The sequence below is a fragment of the Callorhinus ursinus genome, unplaced genomic scaffold (genome assembly GCF_003265705.2).
Source record: "Callorhinus ursinus isolate GAN/ISIS: 27379988/994484 unplaced genomic scaffold, GSC_fseal_2.0 scaffold21, whole genome shotgun sequence".
Classification (NCBI taxonomy): Eukaryota; Metazoa; Chordata; class Mammalia; order Carnivora; family Otariidae; genus Callorhinus; species Callorhinus ursinus.
The window spans coordinates 271690-293495 of NW_027397083.1; the positions used below are offsets into that span (position 1 = coordinate 271690).

Below are 21806 nucleotides of genomic sequence, written 5' to 3' on the forward strand. Positions count from 1 at the left end.
TGACCAAATTAAACATGTTTGCTTTTTATCTCTCTTTGGAAAAGTGTTTGTGTGTGAGAGAGAGAGTGTGTGTGTGCACATCAAGGACTGATTACTTACATATATATTTTTTTAAGATTTATTTATTTATTTATTATTATTTTTAAATTTAATTTTATTTTGCTATGTTATGTCAGTCACCACGCAGTACATCAGTTTTTGATGTAGTGTTATTTATTTATTTGAGAGAGAGTGAGAGTGAGCAAAGAGACGGAGAGGGAGAAGCAGATGCGGGGCTGGATCCCAGGACCCTGGGATCATGAGCTGAGCCGAAGGCAGATGTTTAACTGACTGAGCCACCTGGGTGCCCCTACTCATATCTTTAAATATTGAATTTCTTAAGTTCTAAGGTGAACCTTTCTTTTTAATATTTCTTTCTTCCACATTTTTAGAATCAGTAATAGAATTTTATTGCATCTAGGTATTACTTCAGTGAAAGAATGTGTTCTCAATACTGTGCTGCACTTAATAAAGGTACACATAAAATAGATATTTCTGTAAGTGCCAGAACTACTGTGTTATTTCATTTAAAGAATATAATATACACACTATAGTGCAAGGGACACACTATGTAATGTCACAAGTATGAAAGGTGTTTTGAAGAGTGACAGAATTACATTGCATCTGGATAGTGTTTTTTCAAGGAACAAATGTATTCAACTCATGGGCAGAATTTAAAACATTCTGTAGTGTCACTAGTAAAAAAGATGTTTCTAAGACTGCCACTTGTATATATAAATAAGACCATGTTATTTCATTTAAAGATTGTGCTCATTACACTGTACTGCATTTAAAACAGCCTGTACTTGTTTGTTTTGTTTCTTAAATTCCACATATGCGAGAAATCATATAGTATTTGTCTTTCTCTGACTGACATTTCACTTAGCATAATACCCTCTAGCTCCATCCATGTTGTTGCAGATGGCTTTTCACATTTTATTTATTTATTTATTCAAATTTTTTATTATTTTTTAAAGATTTTATTTACTTATTTGAGAGAGACAGGGAGAGAGAGAGCATGAGCAGAGAGAGGGAGAAGCAGACTCCCTGGTTGAGCAGGGAGCCGGACGCGGGGCTCGGTCCTAGGACCCCGAGATCATGACCCGAGCCAAAGGCAGATGCCTAACCAACTGAGCCATTCAGGCGCCCTGGTTTTTCACGTTTTAATGTCCCTGAAATTAAGATGTGTCTTTCCATCAATGAGTACATGTAACACGGTACTGCTTCATTTTTACAACATAGTTGTTATTAAAGTGGCTTTTTCCAGTGGATGACCTTTTCAATCAAATATGGTATAGTCACCATGCAAAAATACTCGAAACTCCATCTCCGTGTCTCTTTTCTTTTTTTTTTTTTAGAATAACAAAAAATATTTTACTAAAACATAAGATTTACAGAAGTTTCCAGACAAGCCATACAAAATGGTCACAAGCTTTTTCTTGAAGGAAGGATTCTACACTTGACAGCAAGTCACAATGGTATTAGTGAGGGCTGTGATGTTTGTTTAATGTTCCCATTTTGGTTCAAACAATCAAGCTTGTCCATCTACAGCGTCTAAATAAAGTTAGACTTGGCTAGAGAGCATATTCTAAAGAACTGGTTAGCTGCTTTTAACCAATGCAATTAGATCACCATAAAAGGGGGGAAAGGAGCCCAAAAAATTAAAATAAAACTACCTCTCCCCCTCAAAAAAAGTAATAAAGAAAAACACCCACACCCCTGCAGCTAACCCTGACAACTACCTTCATTCACAGTGCTTTATACTCAAACCATGATGGGGAAATGAATAAAAGCAGAGAAGGGCCACTGCTTTTAAACGTTTCACAACAATCCGGATGGTACTTCTAGCCTCTGCTCATGCTTTACAACAGTGAATCAGGACAAGACATAGGTTTGCTAATGTGCATTTAATCACCAAAGGACTGAAGATGTCTGGGCTTTTATTCTGTAACGTTTCTAAGACTGTGTCCATTAAATGCAAACAAAAAAGGAAGAAGTCTTGGCAGAACAGGAGAACAGGAGAACTTGATGATCAGATCGATTTTAAATATTATTCATGGCATATAGCCTAGTCCATGCTCTAGCTGTTTCTATGGCTTGGGCTTCGTTGGTCTTCCACTGCTCCGCTACATCATTTGCTAATGGATCATCTGGATTGGGAGCACTTAACAAAGCCTGGATCGATAGCAGAACTGTGCGGATCTGCAGTGCTGGGGACCACTTATCTTTCAAAATATCTAAACATATTCTTCCCAACTTGTCTACATTAGGATGATAAATTTTGGTCATGAAACGTACTTTAGGGGCTGCCATCGGGTATTCTTCTGGTAGGAATAGTTCAAGCTTAAAAGTCCCTCCCTCAAAGGGGGAATCCTGGGGGCCAGCAATGACCACATGAAAATAACGGGCGTTGCTCTCATCTGGTTCTGCTTTAATGCCAGGAACTGGTTCTGCCAGCAAACGCTGGGTTTCCTTGATAATCCTGCGGGGCAGCCCGGCCATCTTGTCAGATCCCGAGTTCGGCCTCTGGTCTCGACTCCGGCTCCGCTCGCCTCACGCACGAGTGGAAGTCCGTGTCTCTTTTCATAAAGTATAGAAGCAGTTTGCTTGGTGTCAAATGGTCTCTCACTATTAATCAGTTACATGGGGGCATTTCAGAGGGTGTTAAATTAGATCTTTACTCCAGATTCAAATGTTTTATTCCATCCTATGCAGACTCCATGAAGAAGTGACAGGTTGGGACTGGCTTCTCTAGCCCAGTGCACTTGTACTTGAGATTTGGGCATGGGTGTGGTGCTCATGCCTGGACTCTTGGGAGAAGCATGTGACCACCCTCCCTTGGTTTTTTCACCTCCTGCTTCCAGCCCTTTTTCCTGGTACCCATCTTTCTATTCCTTTCCCTTTTCAGCTCTTACAGCCTCTTCATTTCCAACTGAAGTATTACCCTTGTATTGGTTTCCTTTTGCTGCTGTAACAAAATCACCACACATTTAGTGGCTTAAAACAACACCAATTTGTTGTCTTACAAATTCTTAGGTCAGAAATCTGACATGAGTGCCAACTGGCTAAAATCAAGGTGTTGGCAGGCTGAATTCCTTTCTGGAGGTTCTAAGGCAGAATCAATCCTCTTGCTTTTTCTAGCCTCTAGAGGCTAGCTACATTCCTAGGTTTGTGGATCTTCCCATTGTTTCAGCTAGCCATGTTAAGTCAAGTACCCCTCACATTGCATGACTCTGACCTCCTTTTCTGTCTACCTCTTCCACTGTTAAGGACTCTTGTGATTACATTGGGCCCTCCCAGATAATCAGGATTGTCTCCCTATTTAAAGTTCAGCTCATTAGCAACCTTAATTCCATCTGCACCCTTAGTTTCCTTTGCCATATAACATAGCACACTCACAGACTCTGGGGATTGGGATTTGAACATTTTGGTGGGGGAGACAGATTATTCTGCCTATTACAATCCCTTCTTATTTAGTTTTCGCATTTCATTCTAAAGTCTCCAAACTCTGAATGCTGAAAGGTTTTTAGAAGATCATTTGGTAGTAAAATCTCATCTACCTGAATTAATTTTGTGGCAAAATTTGATCTGAGTTAGTGTGAGGCCATGCATGGTTTTTATTGATTACTCTTAGTGGGACTATTTTTACATTTTCTTTCCTTTTATTTTTAAGATTGTATGTATGTATGTATGTATGTATGTATGTATTTTATTTATTTTTAAAGAGAGAGAACATGAGCGAAGGGAGGAGCAGAGGGGGTGGGCGTGGAGGGGGAAAGAATCTCAAGCAGACTCTTCCCTGAGTGTGGAGCCCAATGCGGAGCTCAGTCTCACAACCCTGAGATCATGACCTGGAAACCAAGAGTCTGACGCTTAAGCAACTGAGCCACCCAGGCACCCCTACTTATACATTTTCTTACAGAAATATTAAAGTGTGGATATGAGGTGCTCCCCATGGGAGAAATGATGTAATATATAATACATGCACTATACTATGTTTTTAAAATCGAAGAAACTCCAAATTCCAAAGCCTATTTGGTCCTAATAAATTAAAATAAAGGAATGTGGTCCTGTATTATTATTATTATTATTATTATAATTAACCTGTAGTTACATTTCCATGAACCTCTTTCCTTACTCAGTTTTACTAGGTCCCATGCTCCAGAGAAGGAGAGAGGAGAGAAGAGGAAATACATCCCATGCTTCTGTATACAATTACCAGGCATCCTGAGGGGCTGTCTGGACATACTCAGAGCACAGGTTTATTGGAACTCTAAATGAATTTGTACATTCATTTGCCTTGAGTGTTGCAAAACATTCAGTTGCCCTGGGATGTTTATCTTCAGTTGTGTACATGGTTCTCAACAAACGTTTTTGGATCTAACACTTGATTTGGTGATTTTATAAAGACATATATCCATGCTAAGACTTTGAGTATAAGATTATAGTACACTCTGATTTAGCCATTTCAATTTCCTTTGGCTTCCACGAGGAAGTATCTATTTAGAAAATAAAGTCAGTTTTATTTATTTTATTTTTGTTTTTTGAAAATACTTTATTTATTTATTTGACAGAGAGAGACACAGTGAGAGAGGGAACACAAGCAGGGGGAATGGAGGGGGAGAAGCAGGCTTCCCGCGGAGCAGGGAGCCCGATGCGGGGCTCCATCCCAGGACCCTGGGATCATGACCTGAGCTGAAGGCAGATGCTTAATGACTGAGCCACCAGGGGGCCCAAAGTCAGTTTTAAATACTAAAAGACAAGATTAAGTAGGATTTGGCATCTACTTACATTCATTTCATTCCATTCCACAGATTCAACCAATATTTACAGCTTTTTACAGGTCAGGCACTATTCTAGACACTGGGAATATAAAGGAAAACCAGATCTAGTAACATGGAGTTTTATGGGGTATTTTAATACACTGTGGTAAGGGAAATGATAAGGGAATGCACATTGGAAAAATAAAAGTATTTATTGGGTTGGATACAGCTTTTTCTTTTTTCAGCTATCAAACTAGCTTACGCCTTAGGCGGTGGTATGAACAGTAGGACAGACTGTTCTGGATTCTTGCTGTTGTTGTGTTTGTGCAGTCTGATTTTGTAAGGCCCCAATATTTAAGTCCTAGGTCACATCCAATTCTGACAAAGTCACAGGAAGTAAAAGGCAATGGAAATCCTTAAAAGCTAAGTCTTTATGTATCCTGGCTGGTTGTGGGGGTTGTGCCAGTGTATTTTACAGGTGAATTGATTAAAAAGGTCCAAAGTTGCTGACAAAGCAGAGGTGATAGAGAAGAATGTTTACAAGCGGTATTTGATACACAGTATATACTTAATAAATAGTCATAGGGTAACTATTGCTGGACTGGGACCTAGCAGCTGGAGCCCTGCTATGTTGAGATAGATGTCCCTGTTGCCTACTGCATGTGTGGACATCGCAGTGCTATCCTTCACCCTGTTGCTGGGACACCCAAGACCTATTATATTTCACATTTATACCCTGCTTGCTGTCAGTTGCTCTTCAAGTACTGTGTTCTTTCTGTTTAACTTCCTGTCGGCGTTCTTTCTCAATACCAGTGTTTCAGGTCACTGATTCTTTGTGTCTGTGCCATCCTGCTATAGTTAATTGTCTATGCATGGTTGAGCCCCAGTATGTGACAGCGAATATTTTTAAGAACATATTTCCATTATGTTTGTATCTTGATCGACAGTCTATAATGAGGTTATCCCCTTTCAGAAAACATAAGTCTTCTCCTCAGTCTCCTCATGGATGACTTCATCTCCTGGTTCCTTAGGGTATAGATCATGGGGTTCAGGACAGGGATGATGACCGTTAAGGTGATGGAGACAGCTCTGTCCATGGGGAGGGCAGTGAAGGGCCGGGCATAGACATAGATGCAGGGCACAAAGTGCAGAGTCACCACAGTGATGTGGGCTGTGCAGGTGGAGATGGCTTTCCTCCCGCCCTCTCCAGCGTGAGTCCTCAGCATCATCAAGATGACTGTGTAGGACACAAGGAGGAAGACAAACCACAGGGTAGTGAGCAGACCGTTGTTGGAAATCATTAAGATCTCAAGAGCAAATGTGTCGGTGCAGGCGAGTTTGAGGACCTGGGGGACATCGCAGTAGAAGCCAGCAACGACATTAGGTCCACAGAAGGGGAGGGGCAGCAACAGGAAAATCTGCACGATGGAGTGAACAAAGCCCCCCACCCAGGAGGCCACAATGAGGGCAGTGCATCGCCCCCTACTCATGATGGTCACGTAGTGCAGGGGCTTGGAGATGGCCATGTAGCGATCAAAGGCCATGACAGAGAGAGAAAAAAGGTCTGCCCCACCGATAAGGTGGAAGAAGAACATCTGAGTGATGCAACCGTTGAAGGAGATGGTCTTTGTCCTTGACAGAAGGTCCACGAGGACCTTGGGAGCAGTGATGGAGGAGAAGCAGATGTCCAAGACTGAGAGATTGCGGAGCAGGAAGTACATGGGGTTGTGAAGGCGGGACTCACAGGTCACGGTGACCATGATGGCAACATTTGCTAACACAGTTGTTACATAAACTACAGATAAAAAGAAAAATAAGAGCAAGCTCAGCTCTTGAGACTGGGTAAGTCCACAAAAAATAAATTCAGACACCCTGGTATGATTTTTCATGGCCATTGGGTGATATTTCTTCCTCCATGTACAGCTTTGAAAGAAACAATAATATTGCTGAGGCATTGAAATCAAGCAAAGATTTATCTCTTACGTGGAAATTGAACATGCATAAATATAGTTTTAATCATATATCTTATTCTTTATGAACCTGCTGTGTTACCTAGGGAAGTCACTCAGTTCTAACTTGCTTCAGCTCCCTCCTTAGCCCAAAATGTGGGTTGAGCTAGATCATTCATTTCCCTACTGTACTTACCGGGGCCTTTGGCATCTGTTAAAATCCAACCCTAGACAGACAGGACCGAAGGGGCTGTTTCTGAGTTGGACTGATGGAGAAAAAATTCTTGTCGTTTCATCCCAATCCTAGTTGTTAAAACAAAGTTAAACTTGGATATTGTAATTGAATGTCATACACATTTAAAGTCTTGCAATGGTGCTTTAAGTATCAATGTAGCATGTGAAAGGCGTTGTACAGACAGGTAAAATTTTTTGAGTATTGTGATGTGATAACAGCACCTCTTCATCTTTAACTTGAAATCAAAACTATCAGATTTTATTTTTGTATAACTTAAGGAAGGTGAATTTAGGGGACTAGAAGACTCTAAATGGGCTTCTCCAGATCCAGTGATGTGAGTGTAACCAGTTTGTTGGGATTTTATAGCTAAAATTATATTTGTGTATATAACTTTAATCTGTAAATTGTAATAAATATATTTGCAGTTATTAAATGTTACATGATATTTTGGTTCAAAAAAAAAAAAAATCCACCCCAGAGGTTGTCGAGGAAGAGAACTAAGGAAGGCTTCGTGGAAGGAGCTGTGGGTTCCCTACACCTCCATGAATGGGAGCACCTCTGATTTTATTCTCATTCCACTTTGTTTCTATGCCTTAAAAGCCATTGGAATAAACCAACCCTCATAGGCCTTCCAGTGACACCATGAATGGGATTGATTTGAACAGCGTGTTATAGTTTTAAAAGCACTGCACACCTAATTACCATCAATTTTTCTAATATCCCTCTGAGGTTAGAGGGGAAGGTATTAGCATTCCCATGTCAATTAACACCAAAACTGAAAGAGTGAACTCAATAAACATTAAGCCAATTTTCCAAGGTCATATGGAAAATCAGTGGCGCAGGAAAGGTAACACAAGTCTCTTCTTAGTTCTAGAATCTTTCTACTCTTCCACACTGCCTGCCAGCTGCAGAATCTATAAATCCAAGAATAATTTGTATAAAAGACTCTTTACAGAATTGTCCTAGTCCTTTCAAGAGTGGGTTTCATCAACCCCTTCATTTCTTCTCTCCACGACCAAGGAATTTTAGACCACTGCCCTTCTATATCTTTTAGAAATGACAAGATTTTTTTTTTCAACTTTAAAAAATTTCATTTCATCAATACCCAGAGGTCGGGGTTTAACACAAAGATGACAAGGATGGTACCAGAGATGGTACTGTTCACAAAGAAGACAACAAAGTCCAGGCATGCATACGTAGAGAAAGGGCATGAAGTACAAGCCTACCACAGAGATGTAGGCAATGCAGGTACACCCTTCCTATAAAACCTGAGGAGTTTCTGATGAGCTTAGGACTTGCATTGCCTAACAGGGTACAGATCAACACCCAATGGAACAATGGTAGCTCCCTGTCCCTGGAGGCCCATAGGTTCTCTTAACTATAGAGTCCTGTTTGGGAAGGAAGTGGCAGATCCAACTTAGAGAATTTTTAATTCATGCTAGTTTGCCTGTGGGAGTCAGGAGTGAGCAATATTTTATTGCTTGAGGGTCAATTTTGAAAAAAATGAAGTCCCAGGGAAGTTTAATTGACATGCAGAAGGACATAGAGAAAGCTAGTGGTGAAGTTTAGCTTTCAGCACGATACATATTCCACTCATGCCATTTTAGTAATTTCTGAGAAGATTTACGATGGTGGCAGTGGTGACAAAATTAACTCCGAGGAAAAAGCCATCTTCAGCCTAAGCATCTGTCTGAGCCATCTGGCACCACCATCTAGGTGGTCCCCAGAACGTGCCCACTTGGGAAGCATCACTCTTGGTCTGTGTAGAAACAAGCTTTGAGAGCCTTGAGAAATTATGTGGATAAATAACCCCCAGTCACACATTGCAGCTCCTTTGCTCTGAAGAATATGACCACTTGCCTTGTTTCCTCTGTTTATTCTGTCTCGGTGAGCACAGTGGCCTCCACAGCAGGTACTGATAGGCAGCATGTTTTATCCAAAAGACTTCTACTGAGCCACTCACATTGAAAGGAACCAGGACACTGTAAAAACTATCCTGAGGATTCTACTTTCTTTACCTCTCCCAGTGTGTCCCCTTCTCTTCCTCCTCAGTTAACCCCTTATCATTTCTCCTTAGATCATTGCAAGTTTCCTAACTGGTTTCCTTTCCTTCAGTGTAGTTTTCTCTAATTCATCCTGTCTGTTTTTTCCAGAAATGTAATTACAAGTCACAGATGGGACCATATATTCATTTGTCTGAAAATCTTTAATGTCTACAGAATATTGCCTATTGTCTACAGAATACCATATATTCATTTGTCTGAACAGAATATTGTCTATTGTCTATTGTCTACAGAATAAAGATTAAACTCCTGTTGGTATTGTCTGGCCCCTGTTTCCTCGATCCTCTGTTTCAGGTATTTAAATGCAAATTTTTGCTAGCCCACACCTTTGGATCTGTGTTCCTGCGGCTTGCTCTACCCACCATGCCCTCCCCACTTCCAGAATCTCCTATTTATCCACCTTCACAGACACTGATCTTTCAACACTCAGGTTCAGAGCCTCCTATTCTGTGAAAACTTTCCTGACACCCCTTTGGGACTCATCATTCTCTGCACTGACTTCTCTTCTGGTAGTTGTAACAGATCGTTCCATCTAAGTTCTTACATGTCTGTCTCTCCTTAGTTCAGTATAATTTCCCTATTACCCCTCAAGTTCATCCTGCCTGCTCAGTGTTTCATTCATCCTAACATCACCAAAGCTTTACCTAGTTTGGTAGGTAAAGTGTTAGGTGCTCAAAAAATGTGTTTGTTTGTTTGTTTAATTAATGAATAAACCTACCTGGTAAGTGTTCATCATGACTTATAAGCATTGGCATTGGAATGAGGGTGAGTGAGAAGGATCTTGACAAACACAGGCTAAGCAACTCTTTTGTTAATGTCCTTGACTTGACCTCAGGGGTACCAGATAGAGATGCATTTCTGATCCAGGCTATAAAATAGCTTTGTGACCTTGAGAAAGTCATTCGTCTCTCTGCCTCAGATCCTCAGTTGTAAAATAGTGTGATATGGTGTGGAACAATGTTAAGGGCTTTGGAGTAGGGCATACCTGGACTGGAATTCTGCCTCTTCCTTCTTTTTTACCTGGAGCAAGTCCTCTATTTTCCTTCAGTTTCCTCCTCTGTAAACTAGGAAGCATAATACTTACTTCATTGGGTAGCATAAAGAGCAACTACGATTATGTCTGTAAAGTTCCCAGCACATAGTAGGCATTCAATTAACTTGATTTCTTTCCCTATCCCCTGAAAGCAGGATCTTCCCTGGTTGTCATGAAGAGTTATTTAAGAAGACGTTGGCAGAATGTAAAATGCTATTCAGTAGAACAGCTTCCCTTTGAACCAATTTGCTTGTTTGTATTTCAATGAACTTGTGTGGGTTAACCAAGTGGGTCAGAGGTTTCAGTGCTAGACCATCGGGTTTGGGAATAAAGCTGGCTCTGGGTCAAAGGCAAAAGATACTCAGTGAATCATGGGCAATGTGTGGATATGGGGCTGCCTTTGAAACTTCTACAGCTTTTTTTTTTTTAAAGATGTTATTTATTTATTTGACAGAGAGAGAGAGCGAGAGAGAGCGAGCACCAAGCACAAGCAGAGGGAGAGGGAGAAGCAGGCTCCCCACCAAGCAGGGAGTGCAATGCAAGGCTTGATCCCAGCACCCTGAGCCAAAGGCAGATGCTAAACTGACTGAGCTACCCAGGTACCCCCAAACCTCTACAGTTTTTAAGGGAATTTAGGGCATTTTAGAATCATGTATTTTTAAGGGAACACCCATCCTGTGTAAAAATGCTCTGTGATCCCCATGTACAGACCCTAAGCTGGAATAAAATCTCCTTAAATGCAATTCCGTTGTTCTACCAAATACCAGCTGCTTTCTCTTTAAGCATGCTGACCCCATGTCTGTGGCTCCTTCTTAGAAAGACATTCCTCCTTTCCCAATATTTAACATCCACATCATTTTCTCTCACTAAAGAGAGAACTATTTTTGCAGTATCTAATGCCCTGGGTACATTTTTCATGCTTATCCTATTCATGCATAATCCACAATGTCTCACACTGACAGGTCCATGTCCTTACCCAAACCTTTGGTGTCCAACCAGAAATTCGCACCATCTGAGACTGGGTGGGTGGGTGTCAGCGTATATGATGCTGGGGAACCATCATGTTAGAAGGTCAGGTGCATCTCAAGATTAGAGAACACTAGACTTCAAGGTCTTCTCTTCCACCTTCACATTGGAAAGGGCAGACTCAGGGAGTTGTGTCATCATGGCTCTTCTGCTTGCCCCTGTCACATGCACTAGTCCCTCAGGCCCAAGCCTAAATACAAGAATTAGCAAAGGGAATTTTACTGGGCATGAGTGTGGAAAGAGAACAGACCTTCTTTGATCATGTTGAAGTTCCAGTGGGGGTTATTAAACAGTTTCCAAGTCATTGCTGCATGCAAGTCCACACATACACACATGCATACATACACACAGATGCCCATGTTTCTGTTTTCTGAATTCTTGTAAAACACCAGAAGGCATAAATCTATCTGTTCTGTGATTCTCTGAGTTTTAGGGAAACATATTAATAGAAACATCTAATGTCATATGATCATTCATTCTCAGTGTGAGCAACATGCCCAAGGGGACAAAAATTGGTTCTTGGGGGCCAAAAAAATCTTAGATATTACAATGCTGTGTGGCCCTTCAAAGAATTTCAGTACATAAAAAGATATACTGTATATCTTTGGTATTAAATTTTCTTAGGGTGGGGCGCCTGGGTGGCTCAGTCAGTTAAGCGTCTGGCTTCGGCTCAGGTCATGACCCCAGGGTCCTGGGATTGAGCCCCGCATTGGGCTCCCTGCTTAGTGGGGAACCTGCTTCTCCCTCTCCCTCTGCCTGCAGCCCCCCCCTCCGCTTACTCTGTCTGTGTCAAATAAATAAATAAAATCTTTAAAGATTTTTTTTCTTGTGGGAGAGCAATTAGGAAAAATATCTAATAAAGTTCCTTGGAGGGGGACAGTAATTTTTAAAAATTTGAGAAGCACGGACATATGATTAAAAGTCTTGGCCTAGCCTCTTCCATAAGTGGCCTGAAGTGACCTCTGAAAATTGTTCACTATTCACTTGACCCAGAAAACCCTACGAAATCATGCAAATCTTCATGTTCTCTTTAAGAACACACATAAAACTACCCAGGCCATCAAGGGGTATGCATATCTGAAAAACCACCAAGTAAGTATCTGAAGGATGTCACTTTGCAGAAACAATGTGTGCCATACTGTTGCTATAATGGTAGAGTTGGTCGGTGCACCCAGGCCAAATAGTGGGGCGGGATACAGGGTCGGTGGCCCAAAAGGAGTACTGAATTTTTACTGTACATGCTTAAAAATGCAGAGTCATGGTGACCCTAAGGGTTTAGATGTAGGTTCTCTGGTCACTGAGCACATCCAGGTGAACAAAGCTCCCAAGATGTGGCATGGAATTTACAGGGCTCATGGTCAGGTTAACCCACACATGAGCTCTCCCTGCCCCTCTGAGATGCTCCTTACTGAAAGAGAGAAGGTTTTTCCTAAACTAGAAGAGGAGGTTGCACAGAAGAAAAAGATATCCCAGAAGAAACTAAAGATAAAACCCTTATGGCCTGGGAGTAAATTCTGTATAAAATAAAAACAAAGGTAAAAAAAAAAAAGTCTTGGCCTAATGTCTCTGTCTTGTAGGATTCAGAGAAGATCACATTTATGTGTCACTTCCTAGGACCTTTTAATGCGTCATAACAATTTACAAAAAAATTGTTCTGTATGTTACAATATTCTGATTTACTGTATGTTGCTTTTTTACTAATTGATTTCTGAATGACAATTGTAGACTGGAGGGTGGAATGTGACATGAGCATAGGGAGTGAAGAAACATTTATTGTCTTTCTACATATTAAATTCTGTGGAATTCTTCTTTGGAGAGACATGGATTACAACACAGACCCAGTGGCTATTCCTAAATGACCCCGCATATGATATGTTTCTTCCCTCTCCTGGTACACAAAACGGGTATTGAGTGTGTGAAAAGGTATCTCTTAGGTATTTTTGTTGTTGTTCTAAGTGACTTCTCTTGAATTGTCAGGCATTCAAAGACAAAACCTATAGATTTGCTCCAGCTATAAAAGCTCTGAGGGTGAAATGGGGAGAGAAGAGGGGAAAGAAGAAAGTTCAGGTTAACATAAAATAATTTACCATGGTGGAATTTGTGCAGATATATCCCCAAACCATACAAGCACTTTTGAGGTTAATTTCCATGGGCAAATTAGTAGAATGGACCTGAGAAGAGGAAATTCTTGGTCCATGTGTAGATTTGTCCATGTATATATCCGACTGAACACGTTTAAAACATTTTTTCTCTTTTCACTAGTTGGTGAAATATATTGAAGATTCTGTATTCAGAATATTAAATCAAGAAGTGATTTTAATAATTAACTGGAAATACAGAGTCATTAGAGAGAGCACGTATGAAATAAACACATCCATAATCTCCACATGTGCATATTTAGGATTAGAGGGATAGACAACAGGGAACGTGGATTGCGTGCCTGATTAACGCCACCAGTGGTGCTAATCTTCAGAACCACCATCCTCTCAACATTTATCATTCTTCATCCTCATGAACACCTTGTGAACGGACAATGTCATTTCCATTTTGCAGGGCGTAAAACTAATGTAAAATATGTTGGCAGAGAATCACAGATTACACCAAAATAGCATTAGGTAATTGATTTCCATCTTCTACCCACTGCTTCTCCCAAGTTCACAAGCCCAATAGCTCACGTTCAATCTCTTCTCTTCCTTTTGTTGTTAGATTCCTGCTAAGAGAGTTGAGCAGCTATGAGGATATATAGAAATGACTGGTGAGAGAGCTAGCCATCCGTTGCCTCAGGATAGCAGTTCGAGGAACCCAGATCATAGATTTCCAGTCTCCATGTGAGTGCTCACCCCAGCTTACTGCTCTCAGAAGGCCCAAGCCTTCTCTGCAGTCTTTTCATGGCTGACCTCATCTCCTGGTTCCTCAGGGTGTAGATCATGGGGTTCAGCATGGGGGTAATGACCGTGTTATTGATGGACACAGCTGTGTCCATGGGCAGCGTAGTGAAGGGTCTGCAGTAGATATAGACACAAGGCACGAAGTGCAAAGTCACCACGAGGATATGGGAGGTGCAGGTAGACAGGGCCTTTTTCCGCCCCTCCCCAGAGTGAGATCTCAGCATCGCCAGAATGACGGTGTAAGACCCCAGGAGCAGGAGGAACCACAGCAGGGTCACCAGCCCGTTGTTAGAGATCATGAGAAGCTCCAGGGCAAAGGTGTCTGTGCAGGCCAGCTTAACCACTTGGGGCACGTCACAGTAGAAGGCTTCCAGGATGTTGGGGCCACAGAAGGGGAGCGGGAGCATCAGAATTATCTGGACAATTGAGTGCAAACCACCGCCCACCCAGGAAGCCACCACCAAACCCACCCAGACCTCTCTCCTCATAATGGTCACATAATGCAGGGGCTTGGTGATTGCAAGATATCTGTCATAGGCCATCACAGAGAGGAAGAAAATGTCTGCCCCACCAGCGAAGTGGAAGAAGAAGATCTGTGCCATGCAGCCATTGTAGGAGATGGTTTTCTTCTCTGATAACAGGTCCACCAGGAACTTGGGAACAGTGACAGATGAAAAAACAATGTCCAGGACTGACTTGTTCCGCAGCAAAAAGTACATAGGAGCGTGAAGGTGGGACTCACAGGTGATGGTCACCACAATGAGGGCATTGCCTAGCACGGTTGCTACATACACAGCAAGGAAGACCACAAACAAGAACAATTCTAGCTCTTGGAAGTGAGTGAGTTCCAGGAAGACAAATTCCTTCACATTGGTATGGTTGCTCTGGCCCATGGTGCAGACCATTCTCCTCCAGGTCTACCTTGGGAGAAGGTACATTAGGGTTAGGAGTAGAGTGTCGTGAGGGGACAGCATCATTTATTGTATATTCTTATAAGGCTCTCTTGAGCATCCAGATCATCATGACTACGCAGAAAAACTGCACTATGGTCTCCCCTTCTGTGGCCAGGAAATTCTTTTTTTTTTTTTTAAAGATTTTATTTATTTATTTGAGAGAGAGAGAGAATGAGAGATAGAGAGCACGAGAGGGAAGAGGGTCAGAGGGAGAAGCAGACTCCCCGCTGAGCAGGGAGCCCGATGTGGGACTCGATCCCGGACTCCAGGATCATGACCTGAGCCAAAGGCAGTCACTTAACCAACTGAGCCACCCAGGCGCCCAGCCAGGAAATTCTTTACCCTGATGATTCTTCTTTCCTATTGGAAATACCCTGAGTGGACAGCAAGAGCCATCATACTCCGATGCCTTTCCTCTGACAAGAGTGAGATGGCAAGACTCTGGTCATTTGACTAATGGCTTGCCTTATGTCCTGCAAGAGTAGCTTCCTCACATGTATGCAGGGCTTTATACTTTACCAAAGGCTTTCACCGGCAGCATCTCATCTTGATTTTCATTCTCATGATGTCTCTGTGGGGTCTAGAGAGTGGTTATGATCATCTCCATGTTATATTGGAGAAGCTGAAGCTTAAGGAGAAGTTAATGTCTTGCCCACATTTGCACAAGTGCAAAGTTAGTCAGTGGCAAATCGAGGATTCAAATCCAAATAGTTTTTTGGACTTGACAAAGACCAAATGTTAATTGGGCTCCTCTGAGCCCTCTTTTCAACTAGGCCTGGATCTTGGCTTTCTGTGTCTTTACTTGCTGAGAATTCTGCTAAATCAGTTTAGCAAGAAGCCCCTACCCTTGACGTCTGAATTCCTTGGTCTTGATGTGTCCTTTTCATAATTTTCCATCCACTGACCCCCTCACTCTGCTCATTGGCTATAAATCCCCACCTATCCTTATTGTATTTGGAGTTAAGCTTAATCTCTTTACTTTATTGCAATCATTTTGACCCCTGTTGCAATAGTCTTGAATAAAATTTGTCTTGCCATTTTAAACAAGTGTCCAGTGAATAATTTTTGTTTAACAGATTCCAGAGGCTTTCTCCCTATACCATTCTGCCAGATGAGAGAGTCTGGAACTTAACTTTGGTTTACCAGAATTATAGTGGGTAGATAAGGCTTAAGTGGTTGATTAAATAGTCTGCTACTTAATCCTCACCTCCTCCTTTAAAGGAAAAGAAGAATCAGGCCCTGATAAGTAATCCTCTGGGCACTCAGAGACACTTGGACCTCACTGGGCCTACAGGGCTCTTGATAGAGGGTAGAGCTGCAGTCTTTGTTCAGAGCACATGCAGGTATTGTGGACAGACTGTTAAAGATTCAGAGGTGACTTAATCCAAAACTCCTCACTTTAGGGGTGAACAGAGAAGATCGTTTCTTTCTTTTTCTTTCTTTCTTTCTTTCTTTCTTTCTTTCTTTCTTTCTTTCTTTCTTTCTTTCTTTCTTTCTTTCTTTCTTTCTTTTTCTTTCTTTTTCTTTTTCTTTCTTTTTTAAAGATTTTATTTATTTATTTGACAGAGAGAGACACAGCGAGAGAGGGGACACAAGCAGGGGCAGAGGGAGAGGGAGAACTAGACTCCCCGCTGAGCAAGGAGCCCGATGCAGGACTCGATCCCAGGAGACTGGGATCACGACCTGAGCCAAAGGCAGACACTTAACAACTGAACCACCCAGGCGCCCTGTTTATTTTTCAAGAACCAGTCTGACTTGGTGAAAGAGAATTTTTTTTTAATATTCAAGTACTTTTCTGTTTCTTTTTTGTTTCTCATGAAAACACTTAAGATCTACCCTTTTAACAAATTTCAAGTATACAATAAAGTATTTTTAACTGTAGTCACCATGCTGTACATTAGATCTCCAGAACTTACTCATCTTGCGTAACTCAAATGTTGTGCTCCTTGACCGACACCTCCCATCTCCTGCTCCCTCCAGCCCCTGGTCACCACCATTCTACTCTCTGCTTCTATGAGTAGAGCATGTTATGCAAATGAAATAAGCCAGACACAGAAAAACAAGTTCTGCATAATCTCACTTATATGTGGATTCTAAAATAGACTAATAGAAAGAGATTTTTAACGAGGTTTGATGATTCAAACCTCAGGGATTTTCTACTATTGCTATATTATAGCAAAATAGGTTTGTTTGTTTTTTTCAAATCAGATATTTGGCCATCAGAGGACAAAACTCTTTTCAATAAGAATATCAGTATGTCCAAGGACAGATAAGTTTTAAAAATTCAAATAGTTGAGATGACTAAAATCCAGTTCAACAATAGAAAATAGATAGTCTTGCTAGCTGCAGGAATGACATTATATTTGAAGAGAACAGGCTAAGAAAGAAAAGAGTAAACCAGATGAAAGAAGAAGCGAGCACTTTCCCTGCAATAAAAGCATAACAAAGCATCCTGCAAACAACCTATTTCTTGATGTTTCTTTTTCCAGTTCTGTTATAGTTGAGAGCTTTTTATGATTTAACTTGAGGGGTTGGGATATATAAAAAGCCTCTGGGAGCACCTGGGTGGCTCAGGTCATGATCTCACTCAGGGTCATGGGATGGAGCCCTGCAATGGGCTCTGTGCTCAGCAGGGAATCTGCTTAGGATTCTCTCTCCCTCTCCTTCAGCCCCCCCTCCCCAAATAAATAAATACATCTTTTAAAAAAGCCTCTGAAATAAACTTCTCTGTCGATTTTCCTAGATTCCATATATACTTTTCACTGGAGCCTTTTAATTCCTGTTGAAAATTGAATTTTTTCTTAAAAGTTTTTTTTTTTTTTTTAATATGATCTGATAGGAATCTATGCCAGCATCCAGGAATAACATTACCTAAAACTGGCACTCTGGAGTTTTTTAGTGCCACCTAACAAATAGAAAGCCTTGCAAATGGTATTCTGTATTCAGAATTATGTTATTGTCTTTAACAGGGGTATCTAAAAAGGAGAGCCCACCTTAAGACTGTATTAAGGGCAGGATATATTCAGTGTCCCTATTTGAGACCACAAGGGAAACATTTGTCCTAAACCCCAGTGTAAGGGAATGCTCCCCTGGGAAACCAGTAAGATTCTTCCTCATAGACAATGAAGACTATGTACTGGACCATTTCCCCTTACTTTGTCTTCCATATACTCGAAACATATATGTGGCTTAATTTCCTACTCCATACTTTTTCAAGTGTAGTCTCTTAACAGTTTCTTACCTACATTTTATTGTTTTAGTATGTGTGTTTTGTTGCTGTTGCTGTAAGATCTCCCTAATCCTTTGTAGAATGCAATGGGTAAATACATTGACTACTAAGGTAGAGAATGGTTTTCTTAGGTATATGGCAACCAGGCAGGTCGAGAATAAGCATTGGTCATTAGGGCTAGACTGGATTGGGGGTTGCTAGCCAGGCGAGCATAACAATCTTGGGAGACAGGGGTTGGAGAGGGAATATGGAAACTAGGGGTGGGTGGGTGGCATCGGGAGTCAAGCTTATAGAATATATTTAGGTGAGGGGTCACAAAACTCATACATTGACCTCTTCAGTTTGCCTAGTTGGGCTCTAATTACTATTTTCAAATAATGCTGCCCTCAACATTTTGTAAATACATTTTCATGTGCATCTGGACTTACTAGGTCAAATAATATGTTAGTTTTCTAGTTTTAGCTGATGATTAAGGTATTGTAAAGAAGCAGCCCATTTTTTGTAGTGTTTGAATGTTTGATTTCTTTTTCTTTTTGTTTGATTTCTTTTTAGAGGTAGATGCTATGAGCTGAAAGAAATTATATTACTTTTTAACTTCTCATGGGAATAGAAGACTGAAGATTTTGTCATCTTAGTAATATAAATGTCAAAAAATTAATTAAAATATTAGAAAGAAGTTTAACTAAATGTTTTTATAATTTTGGGGGTAGAGGACTTTGAAGAATAGCACCAAAGATTATTAGATTTGACTAAATAAAAATAGGAAACCTTAATGTTCAAAAGCATGAAAAATAAGTTAAAAAGAAATGAAAAACCTGGGAAAATATATGTAAAAAACATAATACCAATAGGCTTAATATCTTTGATGTATAAAGAACTTTTTTGTCAATCAGTAAGAAACAGATAGCTACTTTAAAGCAAAAATGGGTCATAATTCACAGAGAAATGCAGTTGGTCAGTCCACATATGAAAAGTTGGTCAACACCATAGTGGTTGGTGGGATTGTATACAAAAGGACAAACTTTCTGGGGTCATTCTGGAAATATGTGTCAAAACTTAAAATATGAAAATCCTTTCATGCAGTAATTCTACTTTAAGAATTTATGCTAATGTGTTAGTGCTTACTATTGTAAGTACAAAAAAAACTTGATCATAGAGGAAATTAGAATTTGAGTTAATGTCTGATACATAAAATTGTTTCAGTAAATTATGGTACAGTAGAACAATCTAGTACTACAGTCATTTAGATTGATAATGTAGAACTTGTAGACATGGTAATATTCCCTTTCAGTGATAGATTGAAACACTGAATGTATCATATAATGTTATCTTGGGGGAAAAAAATCTACATGCCTGGAAGAAATCTGGAAAGATAGCACAATGGTAGCAGCCAGTACCTGTGAGTAATTGGGTTTTGGTAATTTTACTTTAAGAAGATATTCTATTGTGTCCAATTAAAAAAATTTTTAAATGCCTTCTGATTTTGGAAAAAAAAAACACCTCACATATTTACAACTTGAAGTAGATTTCCCCATTAATTTGAACTCTGATATTATGCCTCTTGTATTTTCCTCTTCCTTTTCTGTAAAATTTGAGAAAGGTGAGTTCTTAAGAAAAGAGAAGTGTAAGGAAGACAGTTATAGTATTCTCTTGCTATTTAATGGTTCTGCGAGGCATTGGCTGAAGCTGTCTAGAAGAGAGCCTGGGACCAGCCAAGTCAGATCTCGACACTAGTGTTGAAGTTGCTTACTATTGGTTTCTCTTTTGAATTAATATGATTCCACCCACTCTCCTGGCCAATCATCTTAGAAGTTTCCAGATTTTGGTGCAATGTCAGGACAGGATAGAATGGTGGCCTATCTCGTAACCTTGGGCTGCATTATGGAACCTAGAGGCAGTTTGTTCAAAAGAGCACAGCCTTTGAATTCAGGTTCAAGCATTTTAAATGTTGACTGTGTAACCCTGAGAAATTTAACCTTTATGCACCTCTTAATCTTCCTCCGTGGAAGGGGGAAGCATAAGGCTTACTCTGCAGACTGGGGTTTACTTGTGATAACCTAGCACTTTTTACGACCTGTCATTATGTATCTATTTGTTTCTGCCTCTTCTTCCAAATGTAAATTCCTTGAGGGCAGAGACTTTGTTTTGTCACCATTGTATCTCCTGTTCCTACCAGGCATATATCAGTTATTCTGTGATTCTTTTTGAATAGATGAATGGACAGATGGATGGCCAGTGTCTGAAATACAGTAGTTACTCAACAAGTACTTGTTTGTTTTCACTTCATCTCCAGCCTCATCCTAAACGTCTCCTCTCTGCCCCCCATTCACTTTTGTTGCTGCATAAGTCCTTCGAATGACAATTCATATGAGAGCACATTGTAAACTTCAAAGCACTATACAAGCATTGGGGTAGTAATATCACCATAATGTTAGTGGCATTATATAATTCTGTTTCTCTCCCTGCATCCTGCTAGCTTTTAATCTCTTTTTAAGAGAAAGACTGTACCAGTTATTTTTCTATATATTGTAAGTGCTCGGTAATGTTTATGGAATGAGTTTTAGTGAAAAAAAAAATCACTTCTAATTTGAATGTGTCTTGAAAAGTCTAGTATTTTACATAAGAGGCAGGAGATCTTAATCAGCCTAAGGGTTTTAGCTGTAATGGACAAATACTACAAGAATTGAGCATGGATATGGTACCTTTCAGGCACTGGAGGCTGAACGCTATTGAAATCCTAAAATTGTGTGTGGGCTAAGCTAGGTTGCCTGTAATGTGTCTTCAGGTATCCTCACCTACCTTTGCATTAGAAAGGGGGGTCTGCCAGTTGCCCCATCTTCATCACTCTGCTCCTCTTTTCCCAAATGCACGCACAGTCTACACGCTCCCTTAGACGCTGAGTTGGAAGTCTCATATAATAATCAGCGTAGGGAATAGTGTCAGATATTTGTAGGAACTATAATTTTCAATGGGGAAGCTGGCAGTCGCAGCAATGGGAGTTATTAAAAAATCACTAGCGTGTATATGTTGGGATTTTTCCCATCTATCTTTCTGTTCTCACTTTCCAGTTTAATTCCACTGGGGTCTGAGAGTTTACCTTGTATGATCTGTGAAGGTGTGTTTTATGGCCCAGAATATGGTCTATCCTGGTGTATATTCCGTGTGAGCTTGAGAAGAATGTGTATTCTGCTGTTGTTGGATGAAATATATTATAAATATTAATTAGATCCAGTTGATTAATGTTGCTACTTAATTCAACTGTATCATTATTGATTTTCCGCCTTTTGGATCTTAAATTATGGGCAGAGGGATGTTGAAGTCTCCAACTATAATAGTGGGTTTGTCTACTTCTCCTTGTATTTCTATCGGTTCTTGCCTCACCTATTTTGATACTCTGCTGTTAAAGGGCATACACATTAATGATTATTACATACTGGGAAAATTAACCCCTTTATCATCATCATTATAAAGATCTTCTTTTAATAATTTCCCTTGTTCTGAAGTCTGCTTCATCTCAAATTAATGTATCTACTCGTCTTCTTTTGGTATATTTTCTCCACTAAATTACTTTTTAAAAAAAATTTTTTATTGTTATGTTAATCACCATACATTACATCATTAGTTTTTG

General features: G+C 40.3%; 4 protein-coding genes across 4 annotated transcripts in view; 1 reads left to right on the forward strand and 3 right to left on the reverse strand.

Moving 5' to 3' along the window:
- LOC112829289 (olfactory receptor 5AN6-like) overlaps window positions 1-21806 on the forward strand; it is a 176941-nt gene that overhangs the window by 56985 nt on the left and 98150 nt on the right. The window lies entirely within an intron of this gene.
- LOC112829644 (ubiquitin-conjugating enzyme E2 N) lies at window positions 1928-2606 on the reverse strand. The gene has a single exon (XM_025879340.2). It carries the CDS (start codon window positions 2539-2541, stop codon window positions 2083-2085), a length of 459 nt encoding a protein of 152 aa, XP_025735125.1. The 5' UTR covers window positions 2542-2606; the 3' UTR covers window positions 1928-2082.
- Window positions 5762-6697, reverse strand: LOC112829285 (olfactory receptor 4D11-like). Its single transcript, XM_025878768.2, has one exon. It carries the CDS (start codon window positions 6695-6697, stop codon window positions 5762-5764), a length of 936 nt encoding a protein of 311 aa, XP_025734553.2.
- On the reverse strand, window positions 13945-14901 carry OR4D6 (olfactory receptor family 4 subfamily D member 6). The gene has a single exon (XM_025879245.2). The coding sequence runs from the start codon at window positions 14899-14901 to the stop codon at window positions 13945-13947; it is 957 nt and encodes a 318-aa protein (XP_025735030.2).